The sequence below is a fragment of the Taurulus bubalis genome (genome assembly GCF_910589615.1).
Source record: "Taurulus bubalis genome assembly, chromosome: 17".
Taxonomy (NCBI): domain Eukaryota; kingdom Metazoa; phylum Chordata; class Actinopteri; order Perciformes; family Cottidae; genus Taurulus; species Taurulus bubalis.
The window spans coordinates 6,256,128-6,281,918 of NC_136605.1; the positions used below are offsets into that span (position 1 = coordinate 6,256,128).

Sequence of the window (25,791 nt, forward strand, 5' to 3'; positions counted from 1 at the left end):
TTTAAAGGCGTGTCGGTTGTCTCTGCTCTGCTGGAGGATCCTGGAGGGAAAGGAAGAAAAGAGCTTCTTTCTCCTTCATCACTCCCAGTGATTGACATCTCCATAATCTGCACGAATGTGTGTGTGCGTTTGCGTGTGTGTGTGTGTGTGTGTGTGCGAGCCGTTTTGCGAATTATAGCAGCGAAACACGCACACACACAGAGCTCCACACACACTTCCACTGTGGTGGTTTTGCAGAGAGACATTGGTGCTGTGATATTGCCTTTTTTCTTCTTCTCCCACCTATCTATTCTGAGGACCGAGCTCCGAGCGCACATCAAAGCCACCACGATCTGTCTTTTTCTCTCACGATTTGTCTCTCACACACTCCCTCTCTCCCTCCCTCTCTCTCTCTCTCTCTCTCTCTGGCCCACGCCTGTGCACAAAACCATGCACAAACTAAAACACATTTGTGTAAGAGTGTGTCCTGGGAGGGATTCAACGTATTCTTTGATCACTGCTCATCTGACGGCGAGTCCTCTCCAACATGGTGTTCAGAAACACTCCAGATTTGCTTCTTGACGTTGAAGCCCCGGACTTTTTTAACACACTTATCACATACATTTTCCTCTGACAGATAATATTATCCGAGCTTCAGAAGATGCTGAGATTGCACCATAGTCACTGAATGTCTTCTTATCATTTCCACATTGATTCCACTGCCCGAGCAAAGCCGCTGCAGCTGCACATCTTAATCGCGTTGCTCCTCCGTCCTGCCCGTCGTGTTTACTTGATGTTCTCCTCTCTTCTTGCAGGATGCACGCTTTCAAAGGGACCACAGAACAAATCAGAGGCCCATCCCATGTGCACCAATGGCCTGTCTCTCATTTCAGATGGAGATTGAAGGACAGTGGAGGATCAGTGAGGCCTCGGCGGCTCCCGTCGCCTCGGGGGCCTCCGTGTTTCCACTGCGTGGGAGCCGGACCGTGACACGCACCAAACATGGAGCCCCAACCGCAAGTGCCTCTGGCCCCCGCGGGATCCGCTGACTGGGGCGGCGCACAAAGTCGCCGGAATCCCTTGTTAGCTCAAGGTCGTGTGTGAGCGGGAGCGTGTGTTTTGGTGTTTTTTTTGGCGTCCTTTGAAAAGATACGACAATAACTGGCCCCTTGAGCGAGAGAGTTATTATGTGTTTGGCTGAGAGCTCTTGTGGGCCCGCCGTGGAAGTTGGCCGCGTCCCACTGTTGTTTTGAGGTGCTTTGGGTTTGTTAGTCATAGCTTACTGTAAAGTGTCTCCCAGGACGCTCCTATTTAGAGATTGTTTTGCGCGCGGCGACTCTGAAGTGGTCTCACGGGTCAGCTCCTCCGGCTTTCCTGGCGGAGGATGTGTGGGCCTTGGATCTGTGAAAAACAACAGGGCAAAACACAAGATCACTTCCAGGTTCGCCGGCGCTCACTGTGTGTTTCGCGAGACGTGGCTCCAATCTCCCCGCTTGTCTGTCTCCAGCTCCGCTCTTTCTCCGGGGCCCCCATTATAAGCTCCCTCGGCTTTCACATGACACGGCGATACCCGTTAGGAGCCGCATGACAGCACATGGGCCTGAGTGACATGTGATGTCTGTGGCAGCAGCGAGTGCAGCTCCTCTTTGTGTCTCCCATTCATGTGGTGAGGGCGGGATTAAGACTTGATCCAATAGAGCAGGAGCGGCGAGGAGCGAGCCCGGGTCAGATCTGCCTTGAATTAAGTCAGTGTTGCAGCAGGAATAATACAATCACCTCCCCCAAAAACCCTGTAGCACTACTGAAGGGTAACGTCTGTGTGCTTGTGTGCACATTTGTTTGTGTGTGTGTGTGTGTGTGTGTGTGTAGAGCTCGTCCTGTGCCGAGGACTGCGACCAAACCACAGGCTGGTGTCCTTTACAGAGAAAAGGGGTCTCTGTTGACGGTTCAAACGCAGCCCCGCGGCCCCCAGGCTTCAAAAGGCCCCCCAATCATCGCACCCACTTACAACCAACGGCGCATGTCACTTAATGTGGACCACACTATTCATCAATTATGGTGAGCTCAGGGGCTATCCAACACCCGCACCACAGCTCCACAAGTAGTGAGTTGTCTTCTGTTTTGACTGAAGCCCCCCAAAGGGTCCTCAAAGCCCATCTGTTGCAGGAGGTGCGGCGCGAGACCGCTAACTCCTCGGAGCCGTCAGGCGCACAGAGCCTCCTCTCTCGTGCCGCGTTATCTCACCGCAACTCCGAGGAGAAAGCTCCTCGGCCTCCTGGGAGTCCAGCTTCCTGCCGCCAGCTTTGGGCTTCGGAAAAAGCACTTCTTCCCTTTTTCCTAATGTCATTGCTGCCCTCGTCCATCCGCACTCCTCAAACTCGTCCCATTCACTTGCGTTGAGACGTCCCACGGTAGGCTAATGCACTCGCCTGTTAGACACACACACACACACACACACACAAGTCCACGACCTTACCCTCCCACTCGCTGTTCATCGGGCCCTTTGGCAAGTGAACTGAGTCACACTGGAACTCATTAAATGCCGTCTGATTCTGACATGTCGCCATGGGGTAGCAGTTAAACCCAAATGCCTTTTTGGTATCCAAGTGACAGGACGTATGTTAGGGTTGTAAGAGTGAAAATAAAAGACACAAATGTGGCGACCATATTTAGAAAAGCCCTTTAAACACACGGATGACGACGGGGCGTGCAAACCTGAACCAGACCACACAGCATTATCCAAGCCTCTTCTTCTTCTTCTTCTTTTTCTTCTTCTTCTTCTTCTTCTTCTTCTTCTTCTTCTTCTTCTTCTTCTTCTTCTTCTTCTTCTTCTCCTTCTCCTTCTCCTCCTTATTCTTCTCCTCCTCCTTCTCCTTCTTCTCCTTCTTCTCCTCCTTCTCCTTCTCCTCCTTCTCCTTCTTCTCCTTCTTCTCCTCCTTCTTCTCCTACTTCTCCTCCTCCTTCTTCTCCTTCTCCTCCTTCTTCTTCTCCTCCTTCTCCTTCTTCTCCTCCTTCTTCTTCTTCTTCTTCTTCTTCTTCTTCTTCTTCTTCTTCTTATAATTCTTCTCCTCCTTCTCCTTCTAATTCTCCTCCTCCTTCTTCTCCTTCTCCTCCTCCTCCTTCTTCTTCTTCTTCTTCTTCTTCTTCTTCTTCTTCTTCTTCTTCTTCTTCTTCTTCTTATAATTCTCCTCCTCCTTCTCCTCCTCTCCTTCTTCTTCTTCTTATAATTCTTCTCCTTCTAATTCTCCTCGTCCTTCTTCTCCTCCTTCTCCTCCTCCTCCTCCTCCTCCTTCTTCTCCTTCTCCTCCTCCTTCTTCTCCTCCTCCTCCTTCTCCTTCTCCTTCTCCTCTTCCTCCTTCTCCTTCTCCTTCTCCTCTTCCTTCTCCTTCTCCTCTTCCTTCTCCTTCTCCTCCTTCCCCTTCTAATTCTCCTCCTCTTTCTTCTCCTCCTCCTTCTTCTTCTTCTTCTTCTTCTTCTTCTTCTTATAATTCTCCTCCTCCTCCTCCTTCTCCTCTTCCTTCTCCTTCTCCTCCTTCCCCTTCTAATTCTCCTCCTCTTTCTTCTCCTCCTCCTTATTCTTCTTCTTCTTCTTCTTCTTATAATTCTCCTCCTCCTCCTCCTTCTCCTTCTCCTCTTCCTCCTTCTCCTTCTCTTCCTCCTCCTGCTTCTCCTTCTCCTCCTTCACCTTCTTCTTCTTCTCCACCTCCTCCTCCTCCTCCTCTCTATCCATGAGAGATCTTCCTCCCTCACATCTGGACAGGGTTCAGGTCAGACCGGCCCGGGGATGAAAGGTAACTCTCATGCTGACCGGTCCACTTGCATCTGGTTCTGTATGTGTGTGTGTGTGTGTGTGTGTGTGTGTGTGTGTGTGTGTGTGTGTGTGTGTGTGTGTGTGTGTGTGTGTGTGTGTGTGTGTGTCCATCTGAGCTCTAACCTCAGCAGCTGTGTGTGATTTTGTATTCATGTTGTCTGAGCTTCTTTCCTGTTGTCTGTCCTGACGCCTTGTTGCGTGCGGTTCTGCTCACATTATGGATGTGAGCTTCTTTGTGTCGGCGGCGGCGCTTCAGCATCTGAGTGTTCTGTCATCTGTGACGAGGAAAACCTTCTGCTTCGCTGTATAGTTTAGTTTTTGGTTTGTTGTTGTTGAGCAATTCAATGTTTCTTCCTGTTTCTTTTTAATGTTATGTTGAGGTACTTTAATGATGGGATTTCCAACCCAGGCTGCGTGGAAAGATTGTGGATAAACTCAACTCATTTGAGAAAAGAAATTGAGATGATTTGATAAAAATAAAAAAAAATGCACCACATGGAGTGGATAAACAGTTGAAGTAGCTCGCGAATAGTTAAGCTTCTGCCACTTATAATGCACGTTTAATGTAAACAACCTGAACACTGACAGTTCAACTGTATGAATGAAATACTGTAGCAATATATCCTTTGAAATAGTTAAATAACATTCAGTTAAAGAATCAGTCCAAGTAACACGATGGTGAGCTCGAGTTCATCAACTGTGGGGTAAAGAAGAAAAAAGAAGTTTAGAAACCACTGTTTTAAATTTTGCACCTCACATTTTGTCGTGTTAAAGACGTTTCTGCAACACTTTTGAACAATTTAAAAAAAATTAAATTCAATGTCACCAAAATATTTAAATTGAATGAACAGATAAATACAAATAAACATGATCCCATTGTAGATAGTTTTCTATTGTATTCTGGGCAATTAGTTGCATAAATCCCTGTTTGAACACACATACACACACTCACACACACACTCACAGACATAAGTACACAAACACACAGTTGGATGGGGAAAGCATTGCTTCATAAACAATTGCAGCCCCACACGCTCGCTCTAGGAAGGAACATGAAAACAGCTCTAATGGGAAAAAGATGAGAGGCTCGCAGTGAGCACACCCAGAGAGGAGAGGAGAGGAGGAGAGAGGAGAGAGGAGAGAGGAGAGAGGAGAGAGGAGAGAGGAGAGAGGAGAGAGGAGAGAGAGTCGACGGTTGGACACCGCCGTCTGGAATCGGACACAAAGCTGCAGCCCGAGGTCACGCTGTTAACAAAGAATATCTAGCTGCATATTACACATTTGATTTGTGGCATTTGTGCGTTAATGTTTCTCCCGGTTGTTTCTTATTACTTGCAGACAGTGTATTCTTGCTGTGGCTATATTTATGCATTGCTGCTGTATTTTCTGCAACATTTCTACATTTTCAAAATGAGACAGATCGTTTTGGTATTCAATTGTCAAAATTACTTATTTTTTTTATCTGTACATTTTCTTTTTCTTTTTTACTAATAAGTAATTTGCACCATATTATTGCAATTGTATTATGAACAAAAATACATTGATGTTTTTGTTCTTTTGTGAGGAGTTTTATTTAGTTTTTGGTATTTTGTGTAAATCATGGTGTCAACTGATAATAATAATATAATAAATGAAAAGTTATCATTGTGTTTAGATGAATCAGCTGATTTACACAATTAAGTTTAAATATTAAAATGTCACAAATTGAAATGTTTTCTGTGACAGTCAGCAGAAACATTGAAAAACTAATGCTGTTATTATCGCCATTATAACACAAACAGTTTGTAACGTAAAGATGAAGTGTGATGTTTTAATGATAACGTGTGATGTCTGTGTAAACCAGCAGCGAGGGGAAAAGTGTGTCATCTTGTTTGTTTTCCTTTGCAGATAACAGAACCATATTGCGGCGTCCGTCCCGCAGCAGAACCGGGCCCCCGACCCACAGAGGGACCGCGAGGCCCCTGGAACAACATGGTGGCTCACAGGGAGAGCAGCATAGCTACCGCCTGCGTGTTAATGACGGCTCACTGCTGATTCCCTCACATGCTTGTTCAGATTTTGGCTTTGCTTAAACATACAGGAACAAATCAAACTCTCTCTCTCTCTCTCTCTCTCTCCTGATGAAGTCTCACCTTCAGGAGCCGACGCTCTGACACCCAACTGGCCTCCGCTTGTGCTGTTTTTTAAAATTTTGATCTACTTTTGTGTCCCATATCTTCCTGAAGAAACACATTCCCATCCAATAGAATTCTCATTAAGTTTCCTCCACAGCTCTAGCATCGCTCCCTGTGTCTTATCCACTATGACGGAATAATATTTGGACAGGTGTTCGTTCATACACATTAACTTCAAGGCAGATCGTGTGCTATTTCATTGCAGTTTCATGAAGAGGGAGAAAAAAAAGCAGCACATCCTGTGCCGGTGGATTCTTAAGCTGGTCCTGTGTACTGTATATATACTGTATGTGTAATCCCTGACAATAAAAAACTGTTTAGCACCAATTTTCCTTTACTTTTAAAACCCTCTTTCCTCCCCCTGTTTCAGACAACTGTGGAGGCCACATCTGGAAGACAGATGTGGGCCTATAGACCCAAAGCTTGTTCTCTGCCTTTGACTCTCTCTCTCTTTCTCTCTCTCTCTCTCTCTCTCTCTCTCTCTCTCTCTCTCTCTCTCTCTCGCATTCGCTGCTTCTCACTCACTCTCTCTTTCTCGCGTCCTACCCTCCCTCCCTCCTCTTTTTGGGAAACATGAGAGCTGGGCTAATTCACCCTCTCTCTCTCTCTCTCTCTCTCTCTCTCTCTCTCTCTCGCTCCCACCCCGGCTGGACCACCCACATTCGGAAACGCCTAGCTGTTCCTGAGGCAGAGCCGCCGGCAGTTTAGAGAGACAGTGGGAGAGAGAGGGAGAGAGAGAGAGAGAGAGAGAGCGAGAGATGTAAGGATGGGTTTTGACTGACGGTTTTAGCAGAGTATCAATTACATCAATGTCAAAGCCGTAACCTGCCATTGTGTAAGGAGGAGAGAGTCTCGGGAGAGACGGCTGTTTTGGTGCTCATGATTTCATGCAGCATGAATCCAGGGCTCTTGTGAAATAGATCCTCTCTTTTATATATTTGATGCCGCTTTATGAAATATATCTGAGACAATAAGTGTCATCGCGCTTGAAGCTGACAAGTTGAAAATGCCGCCACATCTTTATGTCGAGAAAGATCTCAGTAACTATAAAAAAAAACAGGAATTACTTGAGGTGAAGGTCTCAGGGACCAGACAGTGAAATGTTCTGGAAACAGCAGCTTTTATTTGTGTGAGCAGATAATAATCATCTCAGGTCAACTCAAACATGGAGAACTTCTCCAGGATGAAGGTCAATGTCTCCACCATGTGGAGGCCTGTCATACTGCCTCTTTACGGACGCGTTCATCCTCATGGTGCCGCTCTCTAAAAGGACTTAGGGGTTGTGACTGGTGACATTTTAATGGCTATTAGGTCATTTATCATGTATTTATAGACCGCTAATAATCCACTCATGAGATCAGTTTGTGAACAATCTATTTGGTTAGTGCATATCCTCCTACAGTCGACACCGGCTTGTTAGGTATTTTTAGTTAAAGGTACACACTAGATATATTTAGATATGAACAATGCTCCCTGTACTGCCAGTGAAGGTCACCTCAGAGTTTCTTTATTACTTCTTTATAACACGTTGAACCTTGAGGCCCAGAAATACTCCGTTCTTGCAACTGGTTGAAGCAAAGTGCTGCTAACAGGCGAGCAATACCGCATGTAGGCCACTTTGTGTTGGATGTGCAGCGTTGTGAAAGATCATTGGGGGTGTTGAAGGTCAAGGTCAAGGACTACCAGCAGGTCCTTGTTAGCTGGAATGAACCTGCTAGCATCCCCGGCTCTGGTCCGTGTCATGAGAGGTATTTACATTGTAGGGACCAAAGATGTTGTGTCCTCTCACTGTTCAGGGTACCTTGAGTCCATGCATCCTGGTGAGATCTGTTGTTATTAAGGGTTTTTTTTTGCTGAGATTGTAATTAGCCATTAAAATCCTTTCCTGCAGTGCAGCTCCAGTTGATATTTGATTATTTTAATAAAACCTTTGGTGCATTACGACATCCCGCCCGTCTTGTGTCAGTAATGAATCTGTGTGCATTATCTTTTCAAAACGATATCTCAGGTTCTTGAGATTAATTCCTCATCGCCCTACCCACAAATGGATCACTATTTGAGCTGGTTCATAATGATGGACCCCTCTGTTCCCTCACTATTACATTTTTGGTGTTTTTTTCTGCTCACTGTCTTAACTTCCAAGCCAACATCTTTATTATTTTGGTTCGTATTCCATGTGCGCAGATCTCTCTGATTTACAGTCCAAGTCATAGTGTATTATGGCAATAGCATTTCATAGTCTCTTATAGTACACCATTAAATTGTAATAAAGTAAATTGCTGGTTTGAGAAAGCGGCAGTGAGTTGCACGTAATCGGAGTTGGCAAAGTTAATATTTGTTTGAATGTTAGGTTTCACAATAGTGAAATAGTGAATCATGCTACATTTTTCCACCTCTGACAAAAAGCAGCACACAGCCAGCAACAGTGTGGCGAACAGAGCAGCCGAAGCACAGGATGCCAAAGAAAGTCTCCAATGAGTGTCGTCAACACGTCAAGACAGTGTCATGAAAGTCATAATATATGTAAAATGTCTGAAATAAGTTGTGGTTTAATAGTATTATGACGTAGAATTGTGATTTTAAGAAGTCTTGTTTGTATAACATAAAAAGTTACAGTAGAACATATTGGGAAAATGACAAAATAGTACATCTTAAAAAAGTCAGTTTTGCATAAAAATGTTTGTTTAATTTGTACTACATACTGTACATAATTCTTCATGGTAATCTATACCAATATGTCTTCAGTTATACTATGAAAAGTAGTTTTGACTTACTATGCAACATTTTTAGGACACGCTGTGCTATGACCTTTTTTTCCTTGCTATTCTTTTGACATACTAAAGCAACTTTGTTATGACATGTTGATGTGACTTTATGACGCTTAATTAAGACTAAGTAACGCATTATTCTCTGACATTTTTCTGATGTGCTCTCGTTTTACTTTTTCATGACTTACTATACTCTGACTAGTTATTATTATCTACTTTTTTATTATTGGCTTTTTTTATGACATACTTGCTTTTTTTAAATTAAATACTACTGTCACTTTAACTTACTTTTAAAACATACTACATTGACATAATAATCATTTTAATTTATATTATGTTAAAAGGTTTTGTGAAGTTTTCTCTAGACTTTTTATAACTTTTTTGACGTATTGTATGTTTTTTTTTTTACATGCTCTGTTATGATTTCACACGTTTTTGAGATCCAAACCAACAAACATTGACGGAATATACTGTGAAATGTCTTTTCTAACATAGTACGACTTTTTATTAACTTTTTTGATACATACTACTGTGGCTTTTTTTTTACTGATGCTTTAACTTTTTATTTCATAGTATACTATGAATTACATACTATTATATTGCTTTTGAACTGCTTTTCTTCTTCTAACTAAGACTTTTTGGGACATTCTATGCTGTGACTGTTTCATGACTTTCATGACTTTGTTGAAATTCCAGGATCATTTATTCTCATTATGCAACACAGGAGTGTACAACGAAATGCAGCTGGAGCTCATTTTCAAAAAAAACAAAAACAATTCTCTGCTCACAGTCATCGACCTCCCCGTTGCTGTTGGCTTGAAGTCTGATTTCATCCGTTTTAATTTCATGCGACCGAACACCAGACAGCAGCCAGGCTCAGCGGGGTAGTGGAGTCACCTCCTGTCATAGTGTGTGTATGTGTGTGTGTGTGTGTGTGTGTGTGTGTGTGCGTAAAGAAATACATTTTAAAGAAGTCATAAAAAGTTGTGAAATGCCAAGCTTGTTGCTTGCCTTCAGATAAGAAGATGGTCTGGTCTCCATCTTGGTCACTGACCTCGAGGCTGTCCACCAGAGCCGACCTGCAGAGTGGCCCTGACTTCATCTGTGATTTGTTGTGTTATGTTCCTCGTTTCTTTCATCTGTTTGGTGTTTCCTGTTTACTTCTTTTATATACTCGCCTCACCAACACTCAGTAAACTAGTGAAGAAGGCCGGCTCCATCATTGGCTGCAAACAGGACTGTCAGGTGGTGGAGAGGAGGACACTGAAGAAACTATTGTCCATGTTGGGTAACCCGGACCACCTCTCCACCACCGACTGCAGGGACAGCGCAGCACTTTTCAACAGATTCAGCTCCGCTGTCACAGGGACCGATACAGGAGAACATTCCTGCCCACGGCGAGAAGACTTTATAATAAATCACCTCTGGCCAGATCCTCTGTCGATTTAATCATCAAAAACCCTGACACCACTTTTGCCGTGGTGTTTTCTCAAATGTAATATGTTCTGCTCTGCTATTTTTCTTTTTTGTATTGTATATATTTAGTATTTTCATACTTAATATGTGTATGTTACTGGGGATGAATAAAGTATTTATCTATCTATATATCTATATATATTTCTTATGTGTCATGTCTATTTTGTACCACCTGCCTTTGTGCGATTCGCCCGCTTTGTGGACTCAGCAGAGAAACGTTTGAAAGAGATACAGAAAGGCCGAGAGCCTTACTGCATTATATTCATTATATTTTAAATTGTCACCTGTCCCCTTAAATGTAGTTTTCCTTTGCCTAAATAAAGACACTTCTACCATAAACTGGTGCATAAATATTCTCAAGAATGCAGGAAATTAATAGTTTGGCTATCAAAAATGCTTCGGGAAGAAGACTTTTCTTTCTCTCTGCTTAATGATTATTTGTATTATTGGTACTACAGACATATTGTTATGCTAAAATGTCTGTACTTTGACCAAAGTAACATTTTGAATGCAAGATCTTTACATAGTGGTGCTAACAGAATACTTCTTCCACCACTGAAAAGATGTTATGTTGACTTTAAAAGTGCTGATATGTCAGCGTCATGTTCAGTTTGATAGTGCTGCCCCCAAGTGGCACACTGTGTTATTGCAGCATTAACAACACGTATTGGAGTACTGTCGTGGAAGACAACTTTATTTATGGTTTTCCTTTATAACTTCAGTCACTGAGTGAGATAAATCATCGAGCTGAATAACATAACACTGAAAATGACAAAGCAAGTCATACTAGAGGAAGATCTTTAGTGTGTTATTACTGATATGTTAAGCATGATGCATTAATCATTGATAAAGCCATTGGATAATACTGTTGATGAGATTGCTTGATGAGATAATTGAATCCTTCTGAAATGGAAAACATGATCAGTGCTCAGTGGTCAAGCATAAATACTATTTGACACCAGCCGATAACTCAAATAGCTCAGTGATACAACGGCGTGCTGACAGTGAAGTGACTTTAAGGTGCAACATGACACACTAACGCGAGATTACGTCTCACTTCACTTTCTGTGTTCTCCTTCTCCCCACCTCGGTGGCCACCGATCCCACCGTGGCTCCCATCATACCTCCAAACGGCCCTCCCACAAACAGGCCCACCAGTGCTCCCAGCAGGGCCTCCCTCCTCAGGACTCGGGGCAGCCAGCCGGTCAGCTTCTCCCACAAACCCCAGAGAAAAGAGGGAGCACGGGGTGGAGCTGAGGCGGGGAAAACACTCTCCACATCCACATCCAAGTCCCCGACGCTCCTCTCCGCCTCATCCCGGGCCGCCTCCATCTCTTCCTCCGTGACGTCTCCCTCTGGTTGTGGGTCTGTAGGGCCCACCTGGTCCCCTCCTCTCCTCCGCCTCACGATCTCCACCTGCCTCTGTCGCACTCTTTCCTCGGCCTCCCGGTACAGAGGGCAGCTGCAGTGTCGCTCCACCTGCTCCACCTTCTCCATCAGCTCCTCGACAGCCTTCCCCTCCTCCGCTTCCCCGCCGCCGCGGGTCTCCAGGGTGTGGTAGCGCCCGCCGCACCTTCCCGCCAGCTCCAGGAGGTCCTTGCGCCACGTGGCGAGGTAACCCCCCAGCTGCTCGTCCTCCTCCAGCTCCTCGGTGTGGGTGAAGAGCACGATGGCGTTCGTGCCGACGGCCGAAGGGCCGAACAGCTCGGTCAGCGCATCCAGCGCGTTGGCCTCTCCGTCGGCCGGCTGGTTCACGGGGACACAGAGCAGGAAGACATGCGGGCCGGGGCTGGACAAGGAGACGAAGGAGGAGATGAGTCGCCTCCTTTCCTCGGGGTCGCAGCCTGAGCCGAACCAGGCCGGACTGGAGACGACCGACACCTAGAGAGAGAAGCATATGATGAAGGGGAAAAAAGAGAATCAAGCACATTATATGTGATGACACATTGATATTTCACTGTAACAAAACATAGGACAAGTAGGACTTTGTATAGATTATATTTACAGTAAATTGAGGGAGCAGTAATATTTAGAACTGGAGGAAGAGTTTATGGAACGCATGATGGAAGACATTTGCATGTATCTACGTTTGCATATCTGCATGCAGATATGATACATACATGATATATTCAAAATACATTAAATGATATATTAAAACATGTATTATTGTATAAAGTACTGCTATCTGTTGACTGTGCACTTTATTTTATATTGGACTGTAGATTTAATCGTAAATATTCATGCTCCCCGTTATTGCACTCTGTTTACTGTTAAATGTTTATTGTTAAATGTTAAATGGTATGCATCTTCCACCAGGACAAATTCCTTGTATGTGAAAACATACATGGCAATAAATGGTTCCGATTCTGAAGACGTTCATAACGTCACCTGCATTAAGTCTTAAGGATTGTAATTTACTGGATATGATCTTGCATACAAATGCATCAACATCTATGAATAACATTTACATCAAAACCTGATACGCAGTAATTGGCAGCATTCAGGATGAAGAGGCTGGTGTCAGAGATGCAGGTGCTGGAGAAAGCTTAAACTAATGAGTCACTATAGTCACAGAGAGTATAGAGCAGGGGTCTCAAACTCGCGGCCCGCGGGCCAATTGCGGCCCACAAGCCGATATTTTGTGGCCCCCTACTCAGACCCGGCGCATCCTCATCCTTCCCTGAGCTGACAAAAGTGATCAGTCGGGTAATGTACCTTTTTGGAAGCATATATCTGCGAGAAACCTTTCTCGACTATGAACTTTAATAAATGCAAGTACAGGTCCAGGCTTAGTGATGCCCATCGTGAAGCTGTACTCAGGGTTTCTACTGTGACCTGGATCAGGGTTTCACTGTGACCTGGATCAGGGTTTCACTGTGACCTGGATCAGGGTTTCACTGTGACCTGGATCAGGGTCAATGTGGCTCAGCTGTGTGAGCAGAAGCGCTGCCAGGTGTCTGGCAAGAAATAGAATAAAGTACAAATGTATTCAGGTTTTGCATTTGTTGGTTTGGTGCAGTTTCAATAAGTTATTTAAAAAAAAAAAAAAATATATATATATATATATATATATATATATATATATATATATATATATATTTGCACTGTGAAAAACTATTATAAAAATGTACAGAAACTGCTGGTTGCCTTTTTTATGACGAAAATATGTTATGAATGTAAAAAAAAAATATTGCGCTTTCTGTGTGGCCCTCCGATGAGATCACAATACCAGCGGTGGCCCCAAGCTAAATTGAGTTTGAGACCCCTGGTATAGTCTCCCCCGGGGTGCCGCTCCTACCCGTCTGCCTGCAGCCTCTCCCCGGTGCTTGCTGCACTCCTGCATGACGTCAGCGTCCTGTGGAGGGTGGGCCAGGCCCAGGATGGAGCTGACGGCAGAGCTCTTTCCTTCCCCGGTCCGGCCCAGCACCACCAACCTCAGCTCGGCTAGGGAAGGGACGCAGTGGAAAGCATATATATTCATAATAATAATAATAACCATGGCACAGTCTACTGTACACTGTTTATATTTAAGAATGTGTGTATACTGTGTTTACTTGTTGTCCAGATACTACACAAGTTTTCCAAAAGTGCATTTTGTGACAACATAAGTATTTTTATCTCCTCCTCCACAAAGCGCTCTCCTCACAGCTGTTCATTGAGTCAGCTGTTCTAAATGATGACGTAATCGCCATCGTTTACGCGGTACCGGTTTCTCAGAGTTTCCACGGAGCGGCAGCGCCCTTTGCTAACTGTCTGTCGCGCATCAACCCGCAGAAACACCGTAACACTGAACCGGTTCCTCGTGAAGACGCGCACGCGCCTCGGTGAGCGCCTACCTGAGTCTGCTGCGGGAGTTGTTGACATTCTGCGGCCGTTCACTGCCGTGTTTAGGGTCGAGTCTGGTTGCACTTCCTCGTTCCTCCTTCCTGCCCTCGACTCGACTCGACTCGACTCGACTTGACTTTCGGAGGGGAGCACAGCTCCATCTGTCGTGTGGCTGCTGGAGCAGGGCGTCTCAACCCGGGGCCCGCGGACCTGCCCGGGTCCGATGCAGTTTTTTTTTTTTAGCATTTCAGCCCACAAACTATAAAGTTACCCCCACCCCTTTTTGAATAAATGTATTATTACTGCCATGGTTTAATACAAATAGGCAAGCATCATATTTATTCAATAATCTCATTAACTAAGAGTCTACATGCCAGCAGCTGCTAGCTGTAGTTGGGCACAGCAGTGCTTTACAAGTAATGTTTACAATAATAGTTTAGCTTATTAATATTTGATAATTAACCCAAGATCAGCTGGGAATGTCATAATTCATCGTGAAAAGTATTCATTGATGTCTGTACACAATGTTCATGCTGATCCATCCAAATGCTCTCAAGACCATTCAGAACAAAAGTAAGACGTCAACCTATAGGATTCATCCTCCGGCCACCATGACATTTAGTGCAAATCTACCCAGAAGGTAGCTGAAATATCTCAACCTGGCTGTGACGTTGCATGGCGAATAAAAACTATTTAAAAGAAGAAGAAGAAGCAGAAGCTGAATTTGGAAACAGTTTTTAATGTTACCATTTTGTTAGATGTCTGACAGTGACTTGTTTGAACAGCTCCCGATTAAAACACGGCCGCACCTAAAAAGGTGTTGGTGTTTTTTTTTCCTATCACTTTTCTACAGAGCAGTCAAAACCTAAACGCCGTACGCACATTCAAATATAAAATGTATAAAACAGCAAGGCATGACAGCGCTGTTTACGCGGTAAAAGAACCAACAGAGCGGCTGTCAATATATATTATGTTGATCGTGACCAAATGACTTACATGTTCCTGAACTTTTCGGTTTAAAAAAAATCAAATAGAGTTGATGCAACACTCGACAGCTAAACAAATGCAAGCATACACTCACTACAGTACACACACACACACTCACTACACATACACTCACTACAGTACACACACAGACACACTCATTTGTACAACAGCACACTGTACAGTAACAATAAAACTAAGCTGACATGCCAAGAAAGATCAACGTGTTCAGTAAAATGTTTCATTTAAAAAATATAACAATTAGAAAAAAATTAAGAGAACACGGTTTTTAAAAAAATACACTTTTAAAAACATTGACGCTAGAAATATCCAAGTTTTCCCGATGCCGAGCAAGTGGCTTAAATTAAAGTCCAAAGTCCGAGGGTCACTCCGGTTCGGTCAAATCCGCTGACGTCTGACGCCAAATGACTCCACTTTGACTCACAGCCCCGGCATGATGTAGGCAATGTTGTCCAACGTATTCGACTGGCAGAAAGAGAGAAAGAGAGAGCGCTGTTAGGAAAGACGCCATAAAGACGCACACGAGTGGACACCTGGATGTACGCCACGCTGCAGCCCGGCTAACAAAGCGCCCGCGGTGATCACCAACGCTAATACTGTACCAGGACGTTTCGAGGACATCCGTTTAACTGTGGTATCTGCGCGGTGAGACAGGTCAGCGGTCCCAGCGCACACAAGATGGAGTCCAGAAGGACAGACAGACTCCCGGACACCGCCACCATCCCCTGGCACGAAAAGAAACAATCAGTCACGTGACCCACTCACTGCCAATAGTCTCCAGGGAGAGGAGCGACAGCAGGTCAAGCAGGTTATGCAACTCCTGTAGCTCTGCTTAAATAACTGTGTGCCGGTTTACTTCCTAAAACACACACAGCGCTTGTTGACGTTTCAACTCGATGTTAGCTGTGGATCCTAATTTTCTACTCACATAAATTAGAACATATTGTTAGGATTTCTAAACTTTTTTTTTAATTTACACCATTCAAATAAATATTCTTTGCTAAATATGATGTCGGGTGTTTTAATTTCTTTCCACACCAAACAGCTGTAGACTTCAATCTACTTAAAAAAAAAAAGCTTTCTATTAATCTACCAAGACTGTGGCTCAGGGTCGTCCTTCAATTAGAGGCTCGGCGGTTCGATCCCCAGCTCCGCTAGCCCATGTCGATGTGTCCTTGAGGAAGACACTTAACTCTAAATTGCTCCCGTAGTTGTGACTACGGTGTATGAATGGTTGATAATCCTGATGTGGCACCATGCATGGTATCCTCTCATCAGTGTGTGAATGGGTGAATGATGTCATGTAGTGTGAAAGCGCTTTGAGTGGTCGGAAGACTGGAAAAGCGCTATACAAGTACGGGTCCATTTACCATGTACTAATCTGGTTTGTTTGTTTGTTTGTTTTATTCAGTCAATCATTACAATACAATATTCTATATAATATACAAAACAGAAAGACTGAAAAATCTGGTGTGCGCTCCCGCATGTGGAGATTTACCTCTGTTTCCTGTAGCCGGTGCCCAATCAGGGACAGGGACTCCCCCAGTAGCTGCAGGTGAGCTGCTGCATCAATGGGATCAACATCTGGGACCCGTGCCGGGGAGAGTGATATAGCGCCGGATGCTTTGCTCGGTGACACCATCCCCGTTGCCGCTCCGACAGCTTTGAATGACCAAACACACACACACAACAGTTATGAGAGCTGAGAAGGAGAGGACAGAAACATATCAAACTTTGGAGTTAAAGCCGACGATACCTTTGCTTTTGCCCTCGTTGACGCTCTTGTGTTTGACGGTCGTGGCCTCGGCTTTGTTCTGTTTGTGCTGCAGATACTGAGCTTTCTGCCGCCAAACCTGCACCGGACAAACAAAGGGACCATTTAGAGCAATATTCCAAATTATTTTCTGATATCAATTACAAGTGAGTACCAAAACGTACCAGTTTGTCTTTCTCTGGCATCGCCTTCCACACCTCTGCCAGCCTTTTGCTCAGCTCACCAAAGACTGCAGATCAGACGCGCGAACACATGGTTTAAAATGTGCATTTATTTGAAAGGCCGATATGCTAATTGGTGCCATTAGATATACTGTACGTCATAACATCACCCACCTAGTCCTGGCTGTTCAGCATTTATGTTGACCCTGTACTCCTTACAAAACACCTGATACGCTGTTGTGTTCTTCTTCTTGGGCTAAGAGAGGACAAAGAAATTAACTGGTGATTAACAAACGCAGGAAAAAAAAGCATTGAACAGTTTTTGCGTAATAGTTTGATTGCAATTTTTTTTTAAAGCAGCCGTTAGCTCGTTACTTTATCTTTTTCCTTCTCGTGCTTTTCCCGATCCTTCTCCTCTTTCTTCTTCTTCTTCTCCGTCACTCCATCGTTACCCTGGTGGTGGTGTGGAGGGACGGGCGTGCCCATGGCGTACATCGGGCCGACGGCGCTGTGTGTGACCGTGGGATGGGAGTGGCTGTGGCCCCTCGATGAGTCTGAAGAACGATAAAGCGACGGTGACGACAAATATCGCGAGTGTGCGCAGCAGAGAAGCGACTCTTTGTGTGTGGCACGCTCAACAAATAGAAAAACTCACCTCCAAATCCTTTGCTGTGCTTTTTGTCCTTCCCGCTTTTTTCCTTGTCTCTGTCCTTTTCTTTGTCCTTCTTCTTCTTGCTTTTTTTGCTCTTCTTCTTCTTTTTGGACATGTGTGTGTACGTATCGTCTATAACCAGTTCACCCGCCTCCAGCTCAGCCCCAGATGACGAGCTATCGTCTCCCATTCCACCCCCATAATGACCTGTATAACAGGGAAAACACATCAATGCATATTAATAAACAACACAAAATCTATCATGGGGGTAAAAAAAGAAGGTGGTATGGTACATTGGGAGCAACAATAACATCTGCATCAGCAATATCACTGGCAATCCTAGCCGACATTACTGTTATTAAGAGCCATGGTGAAGATATTGATATCATATGAAACTAGACAACCTCAGACATGCGTTGGTACCGATCACTTTTTGCTAGCTTGTCTGGAAGGTAGATGGATAACGCTACAAAGACATGTGAATGAAAGATGGGTTCCCACGAGTCTCCCCTTCACAGACATGCCTACGTTAAGGTCAAATCAAGAGGATATATATTTATAGTTTCCAGAACAGAAGGATTCGCCAAAAAGGTTAGAAACCAAATCACAGCATGACTTTTTGTATGGTGTTCCTTGAGGTCTTGATGTCTTAATTAGGGTTGGGTACCGACAACCGGTGCCAGTATGGCTCCGGTTCCAACACATCCGGTACCTACCGGACCAAAAAAACAACGCAGATTTCGGTGCTTCCTTCCGGTGCCTGAGCCGATTTAAATACTTTTTTTTTTACACTACTCTGTAAAGTTGCACGGTATATAGATACTAAAAAGGTAGCGCGGTGCCCGCACGTTAAAAACGATGATTAAAATAGCGCGGATCGGAGCACACTCGCTGCTCTGCTCTCTGTCTGCCTGCATGCAGAGCGGGGCTCGAGGGGGCGGGGCTTCCAGCACTCACGCACACAGTGCGCGCACACAGAGATCGCTGGCGACACGAGCACGAGCTTTTGAACGTCCGTCCTTGGCTTGCTGGAACAAATCTCTCCAGTTGATATTAATGATGACGTGTCGTCCAGTAAAGCAGCAGGTTTAGGATCCAACAGAGTCTGAGTTCTGTTGCACACGGTCCCATCAGGCCACCTGATGCTTGTGTCTGTTCTTTTTTTAGATATATATTTTTATAGTTTGAAGTTAAAAGGTTTCAAGCTGTAGTTTGAAGTCAAGTGTTTTGCATGTACTTATTTATTTATATCTATAGTATACTTTAAACAGTTAATATATTGTTCAATTTAAAGAAAAAAATTGCCTTGGCAATAAAAAAGTATCGGTTCAGGCACCGTTTAGGCACCGGTATCGTTTTAAAAGTATCGGTTTAGCACCGGTATCGGAAAAAAAACAAACGATGCCCATCCCTAGTCTTAATGTGCTATTTTGCATGGGCTTTTGATCATTTTCATCAATTCTGCAACACCTGATGAAACATAAGTGAGCATGCGAATGGCCATCATACATTTCTGTCGTAATGTTCAAAGCCCTTATACACTTTATCTATATTATCTATTTCTCTCCCAACCCCACACCATAAACCCTCTTACAAAAAGATAAGTATGGGTCTATGTGGGCGTCTACGGTTTAATGCTGAAATTATAGTTTTGCTGAGATGACCGTAAACCTAGTTGCGAACCTACACAGAGAAGGGTGTTCTGGGTAACCGTAGTTCGCAGAAGCGAGCAGAAGAGTCAACGTGCACACCTCCCAGATCTCATCAAGTTTTCTCATTCTTCACATCGTGGTCCCCTAACCCTGCTTCCTATGGACATGTCCGTTACACTCCCAATCAATACAAGTCTAAGAGAAACCCACAACCTGCGTGCGTTTGCTTACGTGTAGCCCGGAGAAGCACAATTCCAACCCGACTATAAGAAAGATAACATAACTTGCAACCCCTGCAACATATTTTAGTGTTTTCTTACCTTCCACCTCCACCTCTTTCCCCACTACCGGCAGTGGATCTCGACTCTGCTGCTGTTTTTTCTTGGGCGCCTTTGAGTGCTGTGTCCTGTCTCGTTCCTTCTCCTTCTTTCCGCCTCCTTTGGACGAGTGGGGCGGGAACGGGAAGCTCTCTCCTTCCTCTTTCTCTGGCGACATGATGAGCTTCATCTTCAGACCGTCGGCCTCCCGCAGCGTCAAGGGTTCTTCTTTGGGAGCTCCACCGTGGAATAGTGACGACTTTGAGGAAGACGAGGAGTGCTTCTTTGAGGAGGACGAGGACGAGGTCACGGGGCGGGAGTGGGCGAAGGAGTGGCTCCCTTTGCTGCCGCCGCCACTGCTGCCCTCTCGCTTGCGGTCCTTGGAGGAGTGCGAGGAGAAGGGTGGGTAGGAGGGTTTCTTGTGTAAGTGCGGGCTGGGGTCCGACCCGGTGGCCAGTGGAGAGGTGATAGCCTGCAGGAGGCCCATCGCCGTGTCTGTCGGGTGGGAGGACGAGTGGGACGAGGGAGTAGGGGAGCGGTCGACAGACTTGTGCTTTTTCTTGTGGGAAGGTGGACCTGAACCATCGTGGTCTGATACAGGGACGATAAAGGATAAGAAAAACAAGCAAATACAGTTGAAGTCATTTTTTTTGTGACGTTAAAAGGTTATTACAATATATCAGCCTCTCACCTCTGTAATAGTAGTCATCACTATGTTTCTTCTTCTTTTTGTGCGAGTCCCCTCCAAGCGCGAACAGTTCTGAATCCTGATTTTTGAAGGACAATTGCTTTTCAGTTCACCAATTCATAAATTGGTTCAAAATATAAAAATGTGCTACAACGCCGTAACTATTGGCTTGTCTCGAAAGCTTCCTGTGATATTAAACCACGTTAGTGTTGACAGATAACCTACCTTGGGTCGTTTTTTAGAAGATTTTCGGACTTGAGCAGCAATCTCCTCTTCCTCTCTTAAGAGATCCTTGTACGACCTCCTCTTCTCTCTCTGGCTACGACCAGCAACAAGGCCTCTGTCTCCTTCCATCCCCGCATCTAGATTAAATTAACTATTATAATCCTTACCTTAAAACTTGTATTATTACTATGTAACACAGCTTCTATGAAGGATCTTGTTACGTCTACATCTCTTGAAATGTCCTCAGTTCCTTGTGCAAACTGGCACTCAAATCAGTGGAGCAACAGTTAAGTGTCATGCATCATTACGTTTCTGACTACAAACACTTTGCATATGCTCGTTGAGTCTGTACAGTGGGAACAAAGTGAAGCCTCATGCATTGTACAGGCAGACATTACCTATTCCCCCTTTATTCTTGATCTCCTCAAAAGCCATGGCCCCTGCTCCTGTCAACACGTCTATTTGTCACAGTGCGTCACTGACAACATAAAGCAGGATACTGACCTGTGAAGTGAACACCAAGGAAAGCAGATCAAATGAAAGTTACGGTCATAATATCTATCCTGGACAAAAACGAATCAGAGCAGTTCAACGACACAAAATAACACACCTGGCCGTTTGTGACTACATATTTCGCATCTTGTAACATATCCTAAACATCAACAAAGGTCATCACACTGTTATAGGTAGTAGGATGCTACGACTAACGTGGTTCCGGCTCACACAGAGCTGCGCCGGGGCTGCGGGTAACTGAACATAACGCTACTCAAAAGTGTGGAAGTGCTCAACGAATGGCTGCTTATTTAAGGAAAATACAAGTTCCGCTGTGTTACAATAACGCTGTGGTCTGTCACCTCCAAAATAGTGGATCAAACGACAGCTAAACAAATTCCCGCCTACTTTCATAAAGATACACAAACACACCCCCTCTTCATTCACTTTGAGTGCTTAGCTTCCCAACATTTCCAGCACTCTGAATGGGTCTCGCTGAGCGTGGCCTCAGCTCGCCGGTGAAAGCGGCCGAGGAAAACCCGAGGCTTCCACCCACAGTTAGGCCGCTGTCGCCTCAAGTGCAGATAATAATGTGGAAAACATGCATTCAACTCTGCTCGTGTCTGAATCTCCTCCGGGGAGATCGCTTGTGATGTTTACACACGCCAGGAAGATAAGAAATAATGTGTTTATTAAATTTTACTACCTCTATGGATCTCCAATTTACGCGGGTCCGGTCGCCATTTTTTTTATTATCGCCGAAGCAACAATACGTGTCAACGTAGAGGCGGGGCTTCGGTTACGCAGCCAATCAGCGAAGAGAAAAATGAGCCATATTAACAATGCGCTTGCCTAAGCTCCGTTTCCTACTGTCCTCTCTTCTGTTTTTACACCCATGATCCTACTATAACAACTAAAAGGCTCAATCCTTGAATGTGTTGATATTGAAACAAGTATTACATTACAGAACGGAAACCCAAATATATAGAACATCCATTATCGGCTTGTATAAAAGAAAATATTTTACAAGTATAGCCAAACATATTGATTTATTGAATCACATATATTCCATTTCCAACAAATATCAAATATTTTGTTTACAGTACGGTTCACATACAAACATAACATGCAATACAAGCGAAAAAGGCAACGAGATACAAAGAAGCTGTCAATAAGAAAACCAAAAATACAGTGAAAACTGTTTAATCATTTCACAATTATCGTAGAACTTAGCTAATAATGGCAGGCAAAAAGAGAACATGTCAGCACACAGACACAGCTGTAACTCTTTTTTTCCACACACACGCACGCACACACTAGAGAGCGAAGATCTCACCGCACTTCTGGGTTGGCTTCTGTTCCACTAGTTTCCTGTTCTCAATGTACATTTCCTAAGGGGATCCTTTTATCCTTTTTTTAATGAAAAGCTAACATGTGATAATCTTGTCTGTCTATAAATAAATATCCACTGCACTACTGGGCATTAAAATATGAGCATCTTTTCATTTGAACCCAGATAAGAATATTTTTGTCGGCATTTTCAGCATTATAGTCTTAGTCACAGGAACACTTTCAGAACCTCATTAGAGCTGTAAATGCTGACAAAATAATGATCGTGTCACCTTGCTTAAAATGACAGGAAGTTCAAATGTCACTGTCCTGTAGAGTAATGCTGTAAATACATATTTAGTTCGGAGAATGGACAGAAACCCCCAGAACTGCGGTCCTGTATGGTTTATAATGTGCTTGTCTGGTCAAGGTTAGTGCAGCAGAGGCTTCAGGTCTCTATTCACTTTGTCTTCTACCTATCCCCCAAATTCTGTTTCTGCAGACTGAGTGATGTAAAACTGGCCAATAAATCGGTCACCTCATCCACCTATAAGGAAAAATACATAAAACCATGTAAGAGTTTTGGTGAAATCTAAGTAAATCCATAAGAATAATAAATACATGCAAATGTACTAAATAAATAAATACATTTAAGTTTAGTTACACTATACATCTTTGTTTTTAAGCATGCTAATGTGATTTATTAAGTATGTTGGTCTCACCTGCTCTTTGGTGCGCGTGTGCTGCAGCTGCGTCGAAATGTGCTCCAGCCTCTCTTTAGCTTCACTCTGGCCCATTAAGTTCAGGTATTCCCTCAGCATTTGAATGATCTACAAGGAAAAGTCAAAATATAAAAATCTTTAGCGTCTGATTGACCTAAAGATTAAGCACGCAGTTGACGAATTAATCGGGATCAATCCAAAGCCTAAGGCCGGGCAAATTAACGCGTTCTCTACCTGTGTGACTTCCCCTCGCAGGGTTTCTAAGCTGCGTGAATCTCCCTCCTGCAGAATATTGAGCTTGGAGCGCGCTAGATGCAGAGGGGTCCGGCCTGCTCGGTCCAGGGCATCCACACGGGCTCCTTGACAGGGACAATAAGAGCACACAGCTCTCAGTTACGCATGCATTTATTTATACTGTATACATATAAATATGCTCCTTTAGGGCAACAAACACCTTGAATATAGCTGAAACCAATTAAGTTGATCCAGCGGCCCTGTATTTTCAGCTAATTTACAACAAAGAGCGCTCCTACAACGTGAAAGTGAGCAACGTGTGCACAAAGAGGGCTCACCTCCTCTCAGCAATGTGGTGATCACAGGCACGTGGTTGGTACAGGCCGCTGCAGAAACACAGGTGAAAAAAACATGTAAAAGTGTTTGAAAAACACTTGTTGCATGGCAAAAATTACCTAAAACTGTTGTGGTTTTGTGTCATTCTGCAGTACTTCTTCATGTTAGCAGGCAGCCTCAGGCAGCTGCACAGTTGTGAGTCAGAGTTAAACCACCGTCATGTCATGATGTACTGAGTGACCACAGGGCTCCACGCTTTACAGGATCAGGGTGATTGTTCGCTTACCCAGATGGAGGGGAGTGTTTCCCAGGCTGTCTCGCTGGTTGGGGTCAGCGCCGTGGCTCAGCAACAATTGCACTACAGAAGGAAAAAAAATTGAGGCAAAAGAAGGATGTTTACTTACCTGTCGCTGAATATATAATGCAGTGTACAAAGGGAATCATAATTACTTGCAGCATGGTAAACAACAGTTTGGCCACCACCCTGCTGCATTGTACATGAAGTTCATTCCCAACCTACCAATGCACTCATTGCCATTGCAGGAAGAGAAATGGAGGGCCGTCCTTCCTTTGTCATCTGCTGCACACGGGTCTGTGTCATCTTGCAGGAGCTTTCGAACTGGAAGAACAAGAAAAAACACAACTGTGACCACCTTTACCTCACGCGGCTTGCGTTCGACGGCATTCGACGGCATTCGTACCTGTGTCGATGTCGTTGCTGTTCGCTGCTTCCCTCAGTCTTTTCGCAGCTGCGGAGAGACGACATTCAAAATGATAAGTATGTAAATATTGCTTCATGATTGGAGCGCATGACATCCGAGCAACGAACAGAGGCGGCATTTTTTTCTCCGTCAAGAGGTGCTTGATCTGTAAATGTACAGATAAACGGTACATGTACAGATAAACAGTACACGTCATTTACCTGAGAGTTTGGCCATCATAACATGACGTACTGTATCGTAATATCTTTTTCTGGTGTTCACTGTATTACACTGCTACAGAGCACTGTAGGCCAAAACCATCAGACACAGGAACAGCTTCTTTCCACTGGCCGTCAGTCTGATGAGCAATTGACCAGACACCTCCATCTGCACTATTACCACCTTTCTGCACTAATATCCAAAAATAATTGCCCATTGTTCATATATATTATTCGATATATATTTATAGTGTACATATTGGTTAAATGTTAATGCCTAGTTTATGTGTTCGACTCTGTTGTCTTTTTTTATATTTCAGAATCAGAACCATTTATTGCCATGTATGTTTGCCGTGCAATTTCTCTTGTTTATTTGTATATAATATGTACGACGAGAGCAATGTGTAACTGGAGTCAAAGTCCGTGTATGTGTACACACACACACACACACACACACACACACACACACACACACACACAGTTAGCTTTTAGCTAAACAGACGTGGTTACCGCCCCTTACCGTAGATATCTTTCCCCAACGGGCCGTGGGTCCGGAGCACCCTGGGGTGCCTCCTGGCCCGCCGTCCCGCCGCCTTCCCCATCTTACTCGTCACGCCGCCGGCGCCCAGCTCGGCTCGCCCGGGCTCCCACAACAAGTGCAGGTACCGGAGCTCTTTCTCGTCCCTCTGCCCGACTCGACCCAACACCACTTTGCCCTCTCCGGTCCCGCTCATCCCGAACCCCACGGCGGCGGCGGGGCTCCCGGGGTCCGTCCTCTCCGTCCGCTCCGGGGTCACGTTGCCCCGCTGCTCTCTGCCCTCCTCCCGGGTCACGTCCTCGGGTCCGGGCTCCACCATGTACTCCCCCTCGGAGCTGGAGCGGTCGTTATCGGAGGCCGTTGCAACGATTGGGCTCCACCCGTCCATACTTTATCGTGACATGTGGATGTCGTGTTTACGCTACGGTCCTTACTACTGCTGCCAAAGCTAAGAAGGAAAGAGAGCCGGACAACTTTGAATATGGCTTCCGCACCGTCAGCGACGCCATTGCGCAGCACGTCAACTCAGAACCTCCCTCATTTAGGGATTCCCATCCTCGGTACTTTGAAGTGTTTTAATAGCAGAAGACACCCTTCCTTTACGGCACCAAAATGTCCCCTATTTCACATTTCCCATTATCGCGAAGGCAGTAACAGGCACACTCATTGTACGGTAAACAGACCCAGTGCAGGGAGGACCAATCAGATTCCGTG

At 44.7% G+C, this 25,791-nt stretch overlaps 3 protein-coding genes across 3 annotated transcripts; all 3 read right to left on the minus strand.

Annotated features, from left to right (window-relative positions):
* Positions 1-10,894: 10,894 nt before the first annotated feature.
* Positions 10,895-14,122, minus strand: LOC306749451 (GTPase IMAP family member 7). Its single transcript, XM_079232746.1, has 3 exons — positions 14,045-14,122; positions 13,507-13,652; positions 10,895-12,089 (listed from the first exon to the last, which is right to left on the minus strand). The coding sequence occupies exons 1-3, from the start codon at positions 14,070-14,072 to the stop codon at positions 11,262-11,264; spliced, it is 1,002 nt and encodes a 333-aa protein (XP_079088872.1). The 5' UTR covers positions 14,073-14,122; the 3' UTR covers positions 10,895-11,261.
* A 765-nt stretch (positions 14,123-14,887) lies between these two features.
* On the minus strand, positions 14,888-21,741 carry hmgxb4a (HMG box domain containing 4a). Its single transcript, XM_079233709.1, has 13 exons — positions 21,706-21,741; positions 20,906-21,011; positions 20,508-20,644; positions 20,286-20,361; positions 19,598-20,185; positions 17,629-17,832; positions 17,349-17,527; positions 17,148-17,229; positions 16,977-17,041; positions 16,795-16,891; positions 16,537-16,700; positions 15,641-15,763; positions 14,888-15,503 (listed from the first exon to the last, which is right to left on the minus strand). Exons 2-13 carry the CDS (start codon positions 20,940-20,942, stop codon positions 15,459-15,461), a joined length of 1,797 nt encoding a protein of 598 aa, XP_079089835.1. The 5' UTR covers positions 20,943-21,011; positions 21,706-21,741; the 3' UTR covers positions 14,888-15,458.
* Positions 21,742-22,039: 298 nt separating this feature from the next.
* On the minus strand, positions 22,040-25,672 carry ankrd54 (ankyrin repeat domain 54). Its single transcript, XM_079233265.1, has 8 exons — positions 25,060-25,672; positions 24,322-24,369; positions 24,141-24,239; positions 23,907-23,978; positions 23,623-23,670; positions 23,285-23,409; positions 23,051-23,158; positions 22,040-22,875 (listed from the first exon to the last, which is right to left on the minus strand). The coding sequence occupies exons 1-8, from the start codon at positions 25,463-25,465 to the stop codon at positions 22,801-22,803; spliced, it is 981 nt and encodes a 326-aa protein (XP_079089391.1). The 5' UTR covers positions 25,466-25,672; the 3' UTR covers positions 22,040-22,800.
* Positions 25,673-25,791: the final 119 nt, after the last annotated feature.

Excerpts from the sequence above, each read along its gene's own strand:
- hmgxb4a (XM_079233709.1), bottom strand. The coding sequence starts at position 20,942 with ATGGCTTTTGAGGAGATCAAGAATAAAGGGGGAATAG. Across the intron at positions 17,042-17,147 it reads TGCTGAACAGCCAGGACTAG|TCTTTGGTGAGCTGAGCAAA; the intron begins GTGGGTGATGTT and ends TCTGATCTGCAG. Across the intron at positions 15,764-16,536 it reads ACCGGCTACAGGAAACAGAG|GGGATGGTGGCGGTGTCCGG; the intron begins GTAAATCTCCAC and ends TTTTCGTGCCAG.
- LOC306749451 (XM_079232746.1), bottom strand. The coding sequence starts at position 14,072 with ATGTCAACAACTCCCGCAGCAGACTCAG. Across the intron at positions 13,653-14,044 it reads AACTCCCGCAGCAGACTCAG|CCGAGCTGAGGTTGGTGGTG; the intron begins GTAGGCGCTCAC and ends TCCCTTCCCTAG. Across the intron at positions 12,090-13,506 it reads GAGAGGCTGCAGGCAGACGG|GTGTCGGTCGTCTCCAGTCC; the intron begins GTAGGAGCGGCA and ends TTCTCTCTCTAG.
- ankrd54 (XM_079233265.1), bottom strand. The coding sequence starts at position 25,465 with ATGGACGGGTGGAGCCCAATCGTTGCAACGGCCTCCGATAACGACCGC. Across the intron at positions 24,370-25,059 it reads GTTGGGGAAAGATATCTACG|CTGCGAAAAGACTGAGGGAA; the intron begins GTAAGGGGCGGT and ends GTCTCTCCGCAG. Across the intron at positions 23,979-24,140 it reads CAATGGCAATGAGTGCATTG|TGCAATTGTTGCTGAGCCAC; the intron begins GTAGGTTGGGAA and ends TTCCTTCTGTAG.